Source organism: Setaria viridis, chromosome 2 (assembly GCF_005286985.2).
Source record: "Setaria viridis chromosome 2, Setaria_viridis_v4.0, whole genome shotgun sequence".
In the NCBI taxonomy this organism is placed as follows: Eukaryota; Viridiplantae; Streptophyta; class Magnoliopsida; order Poales; family Poaceae; genus Setaria; species Setaria viridis.
In genome coordinates, this window is record NC_048264.2 from 35,634,601 (window position 1) to 35,647,198 (window position 12,598).

The 12,598-nt window shown below is 43.4% G+C and overlaps 2 protein-coding genes across 3 annotated transcripts; one reads left to right on the forward strand and one right to left on the reverse strand.

Moving 5' to 3' along the window:
• The first annotated feature begins 1,787 nt into the window (after window positions 1–1,787).
• LOC117844576 (uncharacterized) lies at window positions 1,788–7,041 on the forward strand. 2 transcript variants are annotated; one of them, XM_034725294.2, is made up of 7 exons: window positions 1,788–2,065; window positions 2,431–3,997; window positions 4,092–4,343; window positions 5,005–5,085; window positions 5,871–6,012; window positions 6,091–6,506; window positions 6,837–7,041. In XM_034725294.2, the coding sequence occupies exons 2-7, from the start codon at window positions 2,771–2,773 to the stop codon at window positions 6,891–6,893; spliced, it is 2,175 nt and encodes a 724-aa protein (XP_034581185.1). In that variant the 5' UTR covers window positions 1,788–2,065; window positions 2,431–2,770; the 3' UTR covers window positions 6,894–7,041. The 2 variants fall into 2 exon arrangements, with proteins under 2 accessions (XP_034581185.1, XP_034581186.1); XM_034725295.2 differs by having other exon boundaries at window positions 2,487–3,997.
• Window positions 7,042–7,276: 235 nt separating this feature from the next.
• LOC117844577 (phytyl ester synthase 1, chloroplastic) lies at window positions 7,277–12,467 on the reverse strand. The gene is made up of 14 exons (XM_034725296.2): window positions 11,837–12,467; window positions 10,980–11,031; window positions 10,849–10,904; window positions 10,489–10,647; window positions 10,290–10,394; window positions 9,865–9,971; window positions 9,561–9,682; window positions 9,248–9,356; window positions 8,997–9,127; window positions 8,412–8,781; window positions 8,177–8,290; window positions 8,011–8,096; window positions 7,811–7,920; window positions 7,277–7,616 (listed from the first exon to the last, which is right to left on the reverse strand). Exons 1-14 carry the CDS (start codon window positions 12,150–12,152, stop codon window positions 7,426–7,428), a joined length of 2,028 nt encoding a protein of 675 aa, XP_034581187.1. The 5' UTR covers window positions 12,153–12,467; the 3' UTR covers window positions 7,277–7,425.
• Window positions 12,468–12,598: the final 131 nt, after the last annotated feature.

The following is a 12,598-nucleotide window of genomic DNA, read 5'->3' on the forward strand; positions in this document are numbered from 1 at the left end:
CACTGTAGGAGTTGTCTGGAAAAAAGAAAAAAAACAGAGAGAAGGGCTTTGTTGTTGATGCATTGGCCCAAAATTGAAGGCTTGAGTTTGGCTCCACATTGGGCTTCTCCACAGCTCTTAATATCTTGACCACCAGCAAGTTTTGTCAGGTTCTCTCTTTTGGCCTTGTGAACCATGTGAAGCTAAATAAACAAGACCAACTTTCACTGTTCAGTAAATGACTTGCTCCCCAGTTTCTACATAAATGCAACGCTGTGCATCACTCAGAGCTTTGGCTGGGGAAATCGTCCAAGATGCATCACCTAGAGAAGATTTTTCCTTTTGGTGATAATGGACACCTAGAGAAGATTTTGAGCCTGTAGGGTAGGGAGTAGGGTAGGCACGCAACTGTCATGACCAACCTGTTTGAGTCCAAGGGCCCGCAGGAAAAGTGCGGAGCACCCACATTCGATGCCTACCGAACTCGTAAAGTTGCAGCATGACCCTGGGCGCGGTTGTAACGCAACTCCATCAGACACGACGACTCAGGTGTGCGACTTCGATGAAAGTTTCTTTGGAATTGTGGGCTGGTAAGCTCGTGAGATTCTACGTACGTGGTGATCCTGACAAAACCATGACTCGCCGTGTCGACTGCACGACCCGGTGCAACAACCGGTCAAGACATGATTCATGAACTGCATCGCCTGTCAATCTGCCATCGTTACAGAGGAGGAGTAGAGGACGGGCATGAAACTGTGCACCTTGACCACATGCCTCGATCACGAACGGAATGGTCCGGGGCCAGCCAGGCCCCGTGCCGTGCCGCGGTGCCGGACGTGCCTGCCCGGCTGCCCCTCCCTTTTTCCGCGGGATGGCTTGGGGATTGGTGAGGTGGGGTGGGCCGTGGGCGCCGTGACGCCGTCGGGCGGGCGGAGGAAAAAGAAAAAGGGAAGAAGGGCACAGCTTTCAAGGCACGCAAACGCGATCTTGGGCTCTTGGCCACCACGTGCTTGGTCGGTGGCCACGCGCCCACGGGCGGCGTTTCTCTGCGCTTTTCCTGATTCTCTACGGTTTCTTTTTGTTCTTTGACACAAAGAGAGGAGCACACCGAATTCAACAAAACCCCTTGCTTTTCCTAGGGCTACTATATGAAGTTTTGGTGGCTCTCGGTGTAATTCTAGCACATACTCCCTCCATCCCAAATGACTATTTATTTTGACTTTTCTAGATACATAATTTTACCTACGTATCTAGATATAGTGTATGTTTGGATGCATAGCAAAAATTATGTATATAGAAATGCTAAAACGAATAATAATTTGGGACGGAAGGAGTACATGCTACTATTTTTTTGAAGTTTTTGTTCGTACATCAGTACCGTGATGGCGTGGTTGACAAGATAAGAAATCGTATGTGTATAAGATTGGTGAAGTGATAACGTAGAAGAATCTCAATGTTCTTGACATTACCACCGTGTCCATGCTATGTAAAATATAATACGAGGTTTTTGACTTGACAATATAGAGAATATGAATTTAATATGATATCTCAAAAACTGTACAAGAAACATATTAAGAACATGCGGCGCGAAAAGGATAATCGTGCATCCTACTCCATGAACGATTCAAATCTTGCTTGAACAATATTTATCTCAAAATCAAATCAGAAGTATTCTTGTACATAAACTTCTATCGACAAAATTGTTGACAGGAGGACCAAAACACAAACAAAACCAAGTGAATGAAAAAGAGAATAAAAGTAAGAAAAAGGGTCCGATTGCTTATCGTAGGAATCTATTTAGCCATGGAGGAGGAAGGAGAGCGAAGAACCCAAGCATTCGCAAACGGCGTCGGCCAGAACAGATCGAGCGCCCTCGCGACTCGGTGGCTCCCTCTCCCGGCGACGCTGCTCCTGGCGCCGCCCGCTCCCGGCGTCTGCGGAGCCCGTGCACGGCTACGCATCGGCCCCTCTCTTCCTTTCTTTCCTGGCAGCGATAACTGGGCGATCGGCCGCATCCGGTCTTCGTCAGGCCACATTCCATCCCCTTCCCTTCCCGCTGTCGAAATCGAGCTCCCCATAGCCTAATGTAAGGCAATTATATTCGGATCTGACCCAATTATTAGTATATGGTATTGTATTCACTAACTTCGATTATTTGCAAAAGAAAATTATCCTATACTGGATCCGCCCCTGCTGCTGTGTGGTAGAGTATAGATACTAGTTAATGTCGGCGGTTTGCTTTTTTTATTCCAAAATTCTTGGGGATTTGCTAATTTTGCTGCATTGCATGTCTTAGTTCATAGTTTGTTAGCATTCCTAGGATGAATTTGCAGCTTAGTTAATATCGTCAATTCGGAATCCTCTTTGTGATAAAGTCTTGAGAAAAAAAATTGTCATAAACTCATTAGCTAGCTTATTTAGCAGTGTCGTGACCTGTGATTATATTTGCAGGGTTGTGATTTGATCTCTTGGTATGGTTCATCCGAGGTTTCTTGTTGCTTGTTCAGGCTCCAAGTTGTGCTTCATCTCAAATTGTGGCGGTAACTATAAGAGCATGATTGGTGGCGGGACGGTGATATCCTCTCTAGTCATGGGTTTGTGTCAGAAATCTCGATGTGGTTCTAAGGTATAAGTATAACCCTCTCGTGTTGATAGAGTAGGATAGATTGCTATTGGAAAATTCTCGTGTTGGTGTTACTGGAAATTGGAATTTGGAAAGTGAGGGGGTCATTGTGACATCTGAAAAAACACCTTCTCGAAAGAAGATTAAGTTCATTTTTCCATTTGCTGGATGGGTTTGCCTCAAATTCCTATGGTCAAGGAGGAAGTTCCTACTACACTGAGTACACCTGCAACCAGTCCTCATTCCAGTGTTAGTGGCCCCTGCAATTCGGATAAACTTCCTGTAGGATGCTCAAAGAGTGCATTTCCCCCATCCACCAGTGATTTCAAGAGAAAATCTGCACTGAGTGCATCGAATGGATTCAATAGCCATTTCAGAACCAGCCACACAACTGATGGTCCTGCAGGCTGCCAACGCCTAAATCCTGAATCAAGAGATCCGAGTTATAGATCATGCCATAAATTCAGATCTACTGTCCAGATGCCTGCAATGAGGGTTGTTGGGTTTGATTCAGGATCTGCTAGTTCCACTGGAGTTCCTGATATGATGGTAGCTGACAAGATGAATTCATCTTTAGTCATCGACAATTGTGATTTATCAGCTGAACAGCACGGCCTTCAGGCAAGGAAAAGGGTATTGTCACCATTAACTAATGTGCTTCCTGCTGGACAGTTCCATGGTGATGCACTGAGCATTGGTTCCGGCAATGTAAAAAATCAGCACACTGATTGCGTTAGACAGCTCTCTTCTTCTGGTTTCCATGACAGCAAAAAGGCCAACACTGGAACTCTTGATGCCTTTCACTCACCTACTGAGCCAATATTGAGATACTCCAATTGGAGTACGGAGCAGGGTGTTGGTAAGTTTAGCTCTAATATATTCACTGATGGTCCTCTGCTTGAGGGCAAGGAATTCTTTTCATGCTCAGATCAACCATTTGCTGAAAGGATTATGAATCTTGCAAGGGTGTCTATACCGCCTGCAAGATTATCACATTCTCCACCACTCACTCTTTCTCCGCTTGGTCCAAAATGGATGCATAGAATGACGACTACTAGAGCTCAGAGGGATTTATCTGGAGAAATTGAAAATGATTTCCTTGGCTTGAAGGAAATGGGGGGATCAAATTGTGAAGATCATTCAGAGTATGGTGGTAGAATAAGGATGAGTGATGTGTTAGAAGAAACCAGTATTTTTCATGATGGATTTGGTACAATGATCCCTAAGAGGAGTTTTGATAGAAGATATCGAAACTGGGTCCCAGAATCTGCTCCTGTGTCTCCAAGCATTGGATGTATTAGGAGTTTGAACCTTGTCCCTGTAAGGAGGTCATTGGTTGGCTCCTTTGAGGAGTCTCTCTTATCTGGTCGCTATTCATGTGGAAAAGACAATCAGGTTCGCCATGTTTTCTATTACTCTTAGTTACTCAACTTTTGATGAGGATACCAGTCGTGTTTTTTTGTCTTAATTCCATCTTCTAATAGTGCAGAGTATTGATGGTTTTCTGGCTATTCTTAATGTGACTGGTGGTAACTTCTCTCCCCCAACTCAGAAGCTTCCATTTACAGTAACAAGCATCGATGAAGATAGCTCCTTGTTGTACTATTCGTCGATTGATCTTGCGGGGAGGTTGCCTACGAATAATAGCAAAAGCCCAAAACTCAAAAGAAGCCTCAGTAACAGTGATTCACGGTCAGCAAAAAGTCGGTTACGCATCCCTGTTAAAGGCCGCATACAACTGGTACTGAATTGCTTCACCTTATAATAATATTTGATTGGGATGTACTATGCCTGTGTATTTTTTATATTTCTTTTGAATTGGTTTGTAATGCCAAGATATTGATTCAGTTAATGATAATATAATGGAATATCGCATGATTTAACTCAGTTTAGGACCTAGTCATGAAAAGTTTTTTTGTGAGCTTAACTACCTGTACTTGCATATGTACCTTTCACTTCTTGATTAAGTTGCTATAAGATCGTGGAAAAATGTACATCTCATTTAGTTTGATAAATTCACATGTTTGGAGCACTTCTGTTAGACATGATGGCACATATTACCAACTTGAGCTTGAAGTCTGCATGCCCTTGTGTCAGATTTAAACTTGTGATTCAGTTGGTGAGCTATTCTGGCAAGAAATTACAGCACCTTTCTGCATCCAGAGAAAATTGTGTTATTGCTATTTGGATTTCAGTTTCATAGTACAAAATTGTGATGGGACACTGAGCTCATAATGCCACATTATTGCCATGTTTGTAGCTAACTTTGGTACTTAGCTAGTGAACCTCACTACCCTTGGATCGCTCTTTGATTGGATAGTTCTTCAAAAACTTATGTTAAATTGTCATTATGCTATTCATTTGTGTATTTCACTTCAAGCAAAACTCTTGTTTATTGGCAGTTGGTCAGTAACCCAGAGAAAACACCACTTCACACCTTCTTCTGTGCCTATGATTTGAGTGACATGCCTGCTGGAAGCAAGGTATGAGACATCAGTATATGTTATTACCTTTTAAGTATACCCATGTTTGAGAAGGTATGAGACATCAGTATATGTTCTTAATGGAATGATACGCAGCTCTCCTGCATATTCTAGAAAAAAAAAAGTATACCCATGTTTTTTTGCTTTTTCTAAACTATTTTTGTCTTATTGTCTTATCTGTTATGGCTCAGATTTGTTTCCTTATTTTCACATGCATGACAGAAAATATGCATCATGTTGACATTCTCTGTTGCGATTCTCAATATTGTTGATTAAAATGGCATGTTTTTTTATTTCTCAGCTTCTATGTTGAAATTCCATTAATATTGTTGGCTCCCGTATACTCATTAAGACACATGTGGTTCAGTCCCATTCGTGAATTTCTATTTTTGGTAGATAGACACAAGGAAAACGTTTGGGTCATCTCAGTGATCTTATGTAGAGTTGGTTATAGAAATTCTTCTAAATTCATTTTATTTGATTTACTCAAAGCATGGCTCTCTATGAGTCTTTACTGGTTGTTGTGTAGCCTACCAAGGCTACCAAGCCAGTAAACTAATTTCTGCCCTTTAGTGAAAGTATTGCTTCTTCAATTTATATTGGTATATGTATCATAAGGTGCAAATACTTAATTATCTGGTACCATTTTGCAAGTATTGCAAGGCGCATGAATGATGCCTACCTTTTCTTATGAAATGGATGTTTGATGGGGAGTCACAATTTTAGTTTTATTTCTTTACTTTTTTTCTTCTGAAGTCCATATTCTGATATTGTAAATGGGACAGACTTTCATGCGGCAAAAGATCACTCTATCCTCTGCTTCTCCCTCTTATCTGACCAAAGAAGGAAGCAAGGCCAGTGACGTAAAGGTCGAGTCAGTCCAGTGTGGAAGTGAACTTAGAGAGCGCGGTGCTCTATTTTCCGAATGTAATAAAACCAATACCATTGGTAGATAAATCCAAATTACAGAGTTCAAAGTTAATGAATTTTGTTTTGACTTTGCAGTTTCTGAAAAGGGGCATAACTGCTACCCAATTGATGAGTCAGAGAATGGAGGTTACTCAAATACAGGATGTTGCTCCATGGAATGTGACGTTATAGTGAATTCAGAAAATGTAGCCAATGCTGGTGGTTGCTGCTGTCAAATAGACACATCTCTGTCAGGTGGAAATAAATCTTGTTGCAGATCTTCCAAGGTCAATGATATTTCAGCTGGAGGTGTTCTTCGGTATGCTTTGCACCTACGTTTCCTGAGCCCCTTCTCCAAGAAGTCATCAAGATCAAGGCAGCAATGCAAATCTGATCTCTCATCAGAACCACATAGTCGCAGTACTCAGACTGAGGAAGAAAGAAGATTTTATCTCTACAATGATATTAGAGTTGTCTTCCCTCAAAGGCACTCAGACGCTGACGAAGGCGAGGTATGTGGCAATTAAGATACCTACAGGCTGTCTATTTCATCCTTCTAAAACAATCTTAGTTTTGATTCTTTACGGCACAGTGAGATTGAATTATCTGAACATATAACATAGAAAGTTCCAGGATCCACAAAACTACCAATTGGATTGCAGAAGTTACAAGCTGTCCTTTGTTGCTTTTTGACCTCTTCATTCCAATATATTTGCATTACTAGATACTTTGACCATGTTTAAATATGTTTCATAAAACTTAGCACACGATTCCATCTAAATCGACTACTGCTCATGTTGTTACATTTTATGCTAGCTAATGGATTTTTTCTTTCCTGGCAGCTGCGGGTAGAGCATGACTTCCCAGCAAATCCCAAATACTTCGACATAAGCAACTAAGACCTCCTTGGACACACGTATAGCTGCAGATGAAATTTGTAGATACCATTTCCTCACTAACTCCCTTATTAGTTTCTTCTGTTTATTGCCATTATCCAGTTGTACAGTACTAACCTTCTGATCAAATAGCTCATTTCATCTACTTTTATGTACGATCTTCAATTAGAGTGTTGCAATCTCTTATGAATTAGGCTGCTGCATTGTGACTGGGTGAATGTCTTGCCTCCCATGCATGCACTGCTTTGGGTGAGATCTCCTTTTTTTTTATAGATAATGGGCAGAGTTTTGGCTGTATGCATCGTCCCATGGATGCAGCCCCAATTCATTTTGGATGAGATCTGCCTAAACAAATACCCTTTGTAGATGTACTTAACACATTCACAGGTATGAACTGAATTTTATTGACCTTATGCTTTGAATGAGATACAATCAAATCAATGAACATGATTGTTTTGAGAATAATGGTAACAAAGCACTTTATTATTGACAGTTGGTTTGGATTCTAACTAATGGTATTATCGAAGTGAACATCTCATGGTTCAAATGTGGGTATTTCTGCATTGGGACCATGAACCGCCTGGTAGAGAAGCCTGGGCAGTATACTCCTGTAGGGGTCATTTTGTCTTTTCTCCTTCAGATAGTTGATGCAGCTCTCCACTTCAAATTTGACTTGCAAATAGAGCTGCTGGGCCTCCTCTTTGTCTCTCAGCTCCTTCTCTCTCCCTATGCAAGAAAGCAAATCAAATGAGACTTTGTTTGCAGAAATAGTACCAAACTTCAGGTTCTGGAAACATGTCAGCATGTCTCCTGTCTTATCGGTTGCTGAACAGATAAACAATGTTAATTTGTCATGAGAGAATGCATGAAGAACACTAAACTCTAAGAGGATGTCATCAGATTGTTTTTGGATTTTGTACCTCTTGTTTCAATAGGCTTTCCAAAGACGAAATAAAACCGCCCTGGTACCTTCGGTGCAAGCACTACTGGGTGCATCCCTTGATCTTTCAGCTCCCCCATGGAATCAGTCCTTTGAAACCACAACTCAACATCACTAGGTCAAATATTATCCAAAAGTAAAAAAGAAGGAAAGGAAAGAGACTTTGAATTTGCAGCATACCTTAGCTTTAGGTCATCGCGGTTTAGCGCCTCGTCGAGCATACCATAGAAGGGAAGCTTCTGAATATCATTGTAGTCTAACAACAACTGAGATAGTAGATTGATCATCATCCAAGTCTATGTTCTCAACTGATATAGAATATTGGCAGGTAGGGGATAGCACTTACATCGCCTATATCATCTTCTCCCACTACTCCAAATGGTATGATCGTTGCTCCAAACCTGGATGCCATTCTCACAAATTCAGGCTGCTCCGGCCAAAACAACTTGTACTCCTCTCCCTGAAAACCACAGCCCTCAGTGAGTCCATCTCACCTTTACTGCTGCGACCTTTCAGTCTCCGAGATATGACTTAGGACAGAGCAAATAAAAAACCGCAACCTCTCCACAGCTAACCCTCACCTTCCTATGAAGCGCTTCCCGCGCGCCTCCAGGGTACAGCAGCACGAACTCTTTGTCTGCAAGGAGCTTGTAAAAATTGGCCCCCGTGACTGGTACTGCCCCCAAGATCCGGTGGAGATCAAAGTACGCCGAGTGAGGCATGAGCTGCTCGGAGTTTTTGTCGAAAATGACAGGGTGAGCCAGGCCCCGGATGTGGACTCCGGTGCTGCTCAGCACCCCTGTGACCATGGGTCCAAGCTCAAGCCCCAGGAGCATGTGGTACCCGACCAACACGGCAGGACCCTCCCTTGGCAGCCCAGCCAGGCCCCTCACTATCTTCCCATCAGGCAGTGTTGATAGTAGCACTGGGTCAGTGATAAAGTTTAGGACCCTGAAAGTTTTCATAAATTCAGTAGCTGCCATGGACTGTTTGGGAACAACTTTTTCACAAAATTCCTATGGGATTAATATCATGTGTCGTAAAATTTAATTGCTGTGTTCTAAAACAGGGTCCGGCACTCTCTGGCATCTGCCAAAACTTTATGTGGGTTTTATTTTGGAGGACCAGGTTAGCACTGCTTGTGCTTAAGTTGCTAGAGAAATGACCTGTCGCGGTTGATAGCCTGTTGGAGCTCATCAGGAGTTGGCGGTAAATAGTCTGAAAAAAAGTCTGTCTTCCTAGAGCGGCGATAGTACCCAGCTCCTTTGATGGTGGTCGCGAGATCAAATTCATCTTCCTGTCAGATGTTTTGTGTAATTGCCATGTGAACTTAGAAGTACATGTAAGTAGGAGCTAGCAGTGGCCATAACCCATAAGAAGAATGATGTAAAAGATACCAAATATTTAGCTTCTATACCAGTAAGATTTTGTGGCCTTTGTCTCTGAAAAGGCGTGTTCTGCATTTCTCTAGAGCACCACGTAGCCTCTCAGCCTCTTGGCTGCTTGGCAGCAGTTCATCATTTCCACTGGCAAAATGATATCAAATTCAGATCCAATCTAAAGTAGGAAAGTATGTTCAAAGTTAAATTTTTCATGCATTTATTCCATGAGAAACATGTTTCAGACTGCTCTTCTTAACCTTTTATGGTAAGGACTGAGGATATATATGCTATATGGAAGACGAAAGAGCATTCCTCTTATTTGCCTGCGTGGACTGTGGTAAGTCTTACCTGGCTAGTACCAAAGTCTGGGCCTTGACTGCATGTAAACGGGAATTTACAAATGATGATGCTGTCTTCAACATTTTTAACTTCCAAACGATAGATTCCTTTGTCAATATATCAACCAAAAACTGCAAGAAGGCGTAAAGAAGAATTTAGATCAAGGCATAGAAAGAAACTGAACTACTGTATGTCCAACAGACTAGCAGGTATGAACTAAAAGAAGTACCAGCATCAAATATTCATAAAATCAGATTCAAAAACAAACCAGGAATAGAGATAGGTTTGCATGTTTTGATACTTTTGAACTCACCAAAAGGGAAGCAAACAAACTGGAGGTGATATCTGATAACGTCTGACCAGCTTCTTCAAGAGAGAGGCCACGTCCAATAAAAGTTAACGGCATATTCATGAAATTCCCTAAAAGCATTAAACTATGATAAGCACTCAGTAGATGTAAGTCAAATGAGTGTACTTTTCATGCTATTGTCGCCTATCTAGTCATTGGCTCATTGTGCAATGTTCAGTGAAGAACTATAAGGAGCAGATCTGACAAGGGGCAGCAAACGTGTTTCATACATTCAGGAAGATGATGCCTATATATCTCATCCATCTAAAAATTTTGCAAAAGTAATTGCCTTCCGAGTGAGTCAAAAGCAAGCATGCCATTCCTCTAACAAAACAAATTCTTAGTGTAGAATTCCTCAAAAAGACTAGTGTAGAGAAGTAAACTAAAACCTGTCAGAAAATTTAGCAGCTGTGGAGTGGTCAAATGGAAGGGTTCAGGGACCAAGTCCAAGAAGGCTGAGAGAGTTTGCAGCTGTGAATTATGGAATGATGTTCCTGCAAGACGAGGCAAAATCCATGAGTTGGGGGAGAAAACCATATCACTGAAAGATCAGAGAAGCACAAAAACCATAGTCAATTGCAGCAAGACCTGGGTTTACTAGGACCAGTACCAGATCGATGTCTGGGTTTCGCACTGCCACGGCGAGAGCAATGCACGCTCCTACTGATTCTGCAACAAGATAGACTGGTCTGTCTGGTGCTCTTGAGCTCTCTGATTTCACTGTCGTCTCCACATACTCAACAAGTCCTGCATTCATTCGACAAAGTTTTTGGAGATTTTATAAGTGGAAATTTTAACTTAAGATACTTTAATTCAGCTACTTAAATTGTGATAATTTTGGATGAAACTGGCTAAGCTACAAGCACATGTGCATTTCCATCAATTGTTTGAATAAAAGGCACGTCACTGTTTACTTGATTCTGGAAAATCCATATGATAAAGACGCACCTTCGAAGGACGTACGATCTTCAACTGGTATATGCAAGCACCACAGCTCAAACATCCTGCAGCTCAGAACAGTTCATCGGTCGCATCAAGGAAAATCAAAGTCACGAATTTCCATCTAGAATTGCTCTTACTTTGCCAGTCTCTCATGGTGCCGGATAAGTCCTAAACCAACTCCGTCGATCCCTGCAAGGATCCAAAATCTAAAATCAGATAAAATTCCTCAGAATCCATGATCCTAAACCAACACTGTCTGAATCTGGCAAAGACCAAAGTTCCGATTCAGCGACTACTACATCATCTGTTGTTTCTGTCCATCTAACAGTCAAACAGCATGGATGTCGCTGTCCATCAAGTCACCAACCATTCTACTTCCAGGAGCCATCACCCACCACCACAGTAAACTGTTTGCCATTTTCCCGATGCTAATAGTGAGAAAGCAGCACATGGCCCACATAGACTCCTGTGGTTTTGTTAGACCATCTTCTTTTTGTTTATGTTATCGACATGATCTGCAGATGATCGAGCAAGTCAACAAAACTAATTGGGTGGAATGAGCAGGCAAGCCACCAAATCGTCGGCAAGTTGCCGCTATTTTAATGCTGTGTTATGTTCATGATGCGCTTAAATAATATCATAACTGTTGGTCTGAACTATTGTGTGGCCACCAAATCTTGTTAGTATATGCTGCACTGCTACCTATGGCTATGGAACGCACATGACACACAAGATTTGAGTGGTAATGTATACAAAGATTCGAAATATCGGCTGGAATGGTCGATATGGTATCGCACTATTGGTGTAGTGCTGGAAAGGACGGGTAACTAAAAAGTGAAGCGGCAATGGCTGCACGTCGGAATATTCAGGTTGAACTCAATCAGCTGTGTGCTTTTGTCAGAGCTGAGGCGCATTTGGATTGCAATTTGCAAATGGTAGAGAGATCACTAAAAGAGAAGACACAATTTTTTTTTCTAGAGGGTAATGGTCGTACCGGGAAGGTAGAGCAGCGTGGGCGCGCCGGGGACGCGCCCGCCGGCGTCCCCGCACTCGATCGGCGACAACCATCGCGGCGGCCCGCCGTCCTTCCGCCGCGCCATCTCCCCCGCCGCTTCCACGTACTCCCTCAGCCCTCTCCTCCTCGGCGGCGGTGGTGACGACGCCGAGGCCGAGCCAGACGCCACCGCCACCGCGTGCGGCCCGCGCGCGGCGGGCGCGCGACGACACCGCGTTGCCGGCACGCGGGCGGGGGCGAGGGTCGGCGGCCACCGAGCGCGAGGCGCCGCCGCGGCGGTGACCGCCGGCGGCATGGCCGGTGGCTGGAACTGGAAAGCTAGCAGTAGGTGATCGAGGAGCGAGGTTGGCTGGTTGACCACTTGGGCCGGGCGCTCGATCACCGCGACCAGCAGCAGTGCGCGCGCGCTTGTGTATGGCGGCGGCGTGTTTGCCGAGAGCCATAAAAAAAGGGGGGGAAGCGCGCGCCAAAGGCGGGCCGCTATGTCAGAGAGAGAGAGAGAGAGAGAGAGAGAGAGAGAGAGAGAGAGAGAGAGAGAGAGAGAGAGAGAGACAGAGAGAGAGCTTCGTCAAAGCGGAAGGTGAACGGCAAATGTCGATATGTCTGAAGTGTGAAGTCTGAACGACTCGGTTAACCTAAGAAGGAAGGCCATCGACGCTTGCAACCTTTTTCCTTGTCCATTTATGGGAAAAGACCATGTACATCCAAAGGCACTCGTCCTGATACCGTACGGAACTAGAC